This window comes from Bidens hawaiensis, unplaced genomic scaffold (genome assembly GCF_021521415.1).
Source record: "Bidens hawaiensis isolate Kalapana, Puna unplaced genomic scaffold, B.hawaiensis_p1.1 tig00030794_1, whole genome shotgun sequence".
Lineage (NCBI taxonomy): Eukaryota > Viridiplantae > Streptophyta > Magnoliopsida > Asterales > Asteraceae > Bidens > Bidens hawaiensis.
This window is the reverse complement of record NW_027495149.1, coordinates 124373-128530: the sequence shown is the minus strand read 5'-3', so window position 1 is coordinate 128530 and position 4158 is coordinate 124373. Positions and strand designations below refer to the sequence as shown.

Below are 4158 nucleotides of genomic sequence, written 5' to 3'. Positions count from 1 at the left end.
CAAATAATTATTGTAATATAATAAATATCATAAGTTCATTATGAAATAATAAATTGTAAATATGTTGGAAATTAAGGAACTATGATGTTTTATATTATTAAACAAATATAATGAACTATATTCCATACCATTTCATAAAACAGAATAACACTTTAAAATATTATTTAGTTTTAAAATTAAAATATATAATATAAAAATATTTTGCTATTTTTTTTTTTTGACTAAATGGTGTAGTAGACCCAACCCACATGATTTCTTCTACAAATAATGCCATATATTTTTGTGAAGGATGTAACATGATGACATTGTTGACTGTTGAGCATCCTTCAAAATGGTCAAAATATACTTTTGATGTATGTATAGATAGCAAGTTAGCAACTACCTTTCATTACCTTTGGAAATAGAAAACCCAGTCCAAAACCATATCTTGCTAGCAACTAAATGGATTTACATTTTTTATTAGGCAATCCTAAAGGCAGCCCATGTCTTGCAAGCCCACATATTAAAGGTGCAAAAAATACTCGGTTCCAGACCCGACATGGTATACCCGACCCGAAACAAGTTCCTACCCGTACCTGACTCGCAGGTATGACCTGGTATAGAATTTCTCCCTAAAACCAAAAATACCCGGTCAAAACCCGACCCTACCCTACCCAAAACCCAAAAAAAGCCTAATCAAATACTTGAAACCGGTTCCTACCTGACCCAGTTTTGACTTTCGACCATTTTACCAATTACCTAATAAAAAAGAGAAATTTTACTTATCAAAACTTCTGTCTCAACAAAATGCAACCCAAAATGCAACCCAAAATCAATCAGTATAGTATATTGGCTTTACTATGCAAATTATATGACAAACTTAAAAACACCAATCATCTCACTTGAATTCACAAACTTGTTTCAGAATAAAAACAACATTACAATATGATACGTTCATGATTTATGACAAATATCACTCCTCTTCACCTCCATTACTCACCTTAATTTCCAAAAGCCTCTCCACAGGCTGCCTGCATATAGGACACCGGTTCGTCTGAAACCTCAACACTTTAGCACAACCACTGCACATACACTGAAACCAAACCAACTAGCTTCATCAGGACCTCATACATCGCAAAACAAGTTCAGCTATATAACATTAAAATTCAGATAAAAGCATTACCATGTGACGACACGGAAGGACTGTAGTGTCCCGGGGTTCAGATAAACAAATAACGCATTCTTTACCGGGATCATTTCCATCAAAATCACCACCATCTACCGAATTACCAATTCCATAAATCTCCTGTAATTCATATCTCATCCCATTAACCCACAAGATCTGTTTGGCCACTCTAACTTGATATTCACCTTTATCTTTCTCAAACACCGCTTGTGTTATTTGGGAGTTAGTAGATTTAGCATTTGCTGTCCCGTCTTCTGATACATAAGTTGCTTCCGCCTTTATTGCTAGAGGATACACCCCTGTTTCACTCACTTTAACCAGTTCTGATTCCTCAAATGCTGAGAAGTCTATACCAGTCCCAGATTCTTGTCGGAATTTTTGTCCCAAACCTTGTTGAAAGCTCACTGTGATCGGTGGAAGCACGTCTTCTTTTGTCGGACTCATGTTACACTCGTCCCCTTCTTTCGCAAAGAAATACAGGGTAATACTGCCAATAGAAAAAAAATAACATAAAAAACAAGACAAAATGTGTCAATTATATCCCACCTTCAGTCATTCATATTTACTTTAATATTTTTAATATATTAGGCTGCAGTATAGTGGGGAGGAGGTGCCAACCGCAGTCTACATCACATTACTACACTAGCATACAGGGGCGTCAAGACCACCACGCGGCTACCCACCAGGGTCGCCAACCCTCCATCCACCAAAGCTTTAAAGGGAGCTAAGGGAAGCAGGTTGTGGGGCCAACTCAAAACCAACCAATCACACAATTTATTAACTTTTTTTATTTTTCTTTAATTTAATATTTGGTTAAAAGTTAAAACCACTACACCCTTGTGAAAGAGTGGTTAAGTCAAAGTCCAACTACCTACGTGGCAATGACGTGGCACTTTAACATACCCTTTAGTTAAAACCACTGCACACAGTCTTATTCAAAAAGAAAAGTTCTTGCCATGTAAAGCAGTTGTCACTATAAAAAAACATGCTCAAACAAACCAACACGCACGCCCACAACAAAATCCATATTAGAGACCAAATTCTGGTAAAAAGAACAGTCTCGCACTTGATAAACCGAGCTCATACAAGCCTTAGTGCACACTGGTCACAAAACTCTTATCGGAAACCAATTTTCCGGTAAAAAGAATGGTCTCATTACTCGTGCTCATAACTACCAAGCTACAACTTAAGTTTAATAACAACTTAAGTTTAAAAATAACACATTATTTTCTTCTACCGGTCCCCTATATCTATCTATATGTATCTATTCATGTCAACAAAGCACAAACAAGTAATGGAATTTAATCAACTTATCATCTTTACGTAAACGTTGACCAAAAGTCATCAGTCAACAAGTCAAGGTATGAATTCTGGTACAACTTAGAGTCAATTCAAAGTTTCATACCCATAAGAGTAAAACTAAATACCACAACTTTCATATTATTAATTTTTATACCTGCCAGCAACAGTAGCATCATAAGTAAAGACAACCAGATATTTCCCAGGGTTTTGCTCATCAGCTTCAATCTTCAAACTCTCCTTCTTCAAATTAACATCATTCCTAATAGTAACCGCCTTCTGATGATCAACATACGGCGTCCGGTTATGCATCACGGGACCACACGGGTACCTGCCGCCGACCATCGCCTGACCAGCGGGGTCCACCGGCACACGGTGATGGTGGTCGTACGGCGCCGGTAAGGATGACGACGGAGGCGGTGGTGGGTAGTATGATCCGGGTGGGTATGGGTAGTATGGAGGATGTGGTTGTAGTTGTGGTTGATTAGGGTTAGGGTTAGGGTTTGGGTACGGTGTGGCTGCGGCGAATACGTAGCGATTGGCGTTGATTTCTGGTTGTGGGGTTTGTGGTGGTGGTGGTTGTGGGTGGTTTTGAGTGGTGCCGCGGCGGCCGTGACGTCGACGGCCGTTGGAGCTGTTGCTTCCGACGTTACCCATTATTATTAGACCGGAATTGAATCTCGATCAGGTTAATAATAATAATAATAATATTTGATGGAATGAGAAATGAATGAATTAATCAATCATGATGTGTTGAGAGATGAAGATATGTGGGTGGGTTGTATAAAGAGTGAATTGGGTGGGTGGGGTGGTCACGTAAAGAAGCTCTCCACTCTAAACACCACCTACACCATTATTATTTCTCTGTGTGCTGATTAAATTCTAACCAATCTTTTTTAGTCATCGACGAATAAAGCCCGGTTACTCAGATCAAGCGATAAAAGGTGTCTCTATACTATATGCGTCCGTGATTACAGACAGCGATGGGTAGCGCAAGCCCACCATCTCTTGTTTCTAAGAAAAAACCCGCAGCTCAAATGCACACTGCGATAAAACTTGGTTGAGATCGAATTCGAATTTGACAACTTGTAGCCTCATCTTCAATTATCATCCAATGTCAGTTGATCTAAAGCCACTGGCTTGGATAAATTAAAAAAAAATAATAATAAAATTTGTGTAGTGTTTTGATTAAAGATAATAATGAAAAGATAATGTATGTTGCTCGCTATAGTGGTGTATAAAAATATCTGAATTCAAATGTACTTTCAAATTATTTGAAAATTTGAATACAAGTTCCAATTTTTTGATAATTTTCGAGATCGGTAGGGTCCGGTACTAAGCTAATCCCTACTACTCAGTCAATGTTTCCCGTTCAAGGTTATTTTAGCGTTGCATCATCGTCTCATGATCTCACCCACTCTTCACTTTCCAAGTTTCCATTCCTTTAATCAAACCCAACCAATACTATATATCGACCAGATATGATGTGTTCAATTTCCAAGTAAAATGTAGGAAGGTTACATAAAAAATTTGACTAATCACAAACAAAATATTTAAGAAAGTAAAAGGTGGATCAGTGGATCTCCACGGGCGGTGCTGCGGTGCATGTTTGACCATCGCTTGTCTGGTTCATGACCCATATTTGTCTCTTTAACTCAGTAGAATACAACTAACGTCGTTAATTATTTGAATTA

At 38.0% G+C, this 4158-nt stretch overlaps 1 protein-coding gene across 1 annotated transcript; it reads right to left on the bottom strand.

Moving 5' to 3' along the window:
• Nucleotides 1-799: 799 nt before the first annotated feature.
• LOC143581025 (putative E3 ubiquitin-protein ligase LUL2) lies at nucleotides 800-3217 on the bottom strand. Its single transcript, XM_077063905.1, has 3 exons — nucleotides 2622-3217; nucleotides 1163-1652; nucleotides 800-1072 (listed from the first exon to the last, which is right to left on the bottom strand). The coding sequence occupies exons 1-3, from the start codon at nucleotides 3119-3121 to the stop codon at nucleotides 953-955; spliced, it is 1110 nt and encodes a 369-aa protein (XP_076920020.1). The 5' UTR covers nucleotides 3122-3217; the 3' UTR covers nucleotides 800-952.
• Nucleotides 3218-4158: the final 941 nt, after the last annotated feature.

Excerpts from the sequence above, each read along its gene's own strand:
- LOC143581025 (XM_077063905.1), bottom strand. The coding sequence starts at position 3,121 with ATGGGTAACGTCGGAAGCAACAGCTCCAACGGCCGTCGACGTCACGGC. Across the intron at positions 1,653-2,621 it reads GATGCTACTGTTGCTGGCAG|TATTACCCTGTATTTCTTTG; the intron begins GTATAAAAATTA and ends TTCTATTGGCAG. Across the intron at positions 1,073-1,162 it reads TCCTTCCGTGTCGTCACATG|TGTATGTGCAGTGGTTGTGC; the intron begins GTAATGCTTTTA and ends GTTTGGTTTCAG.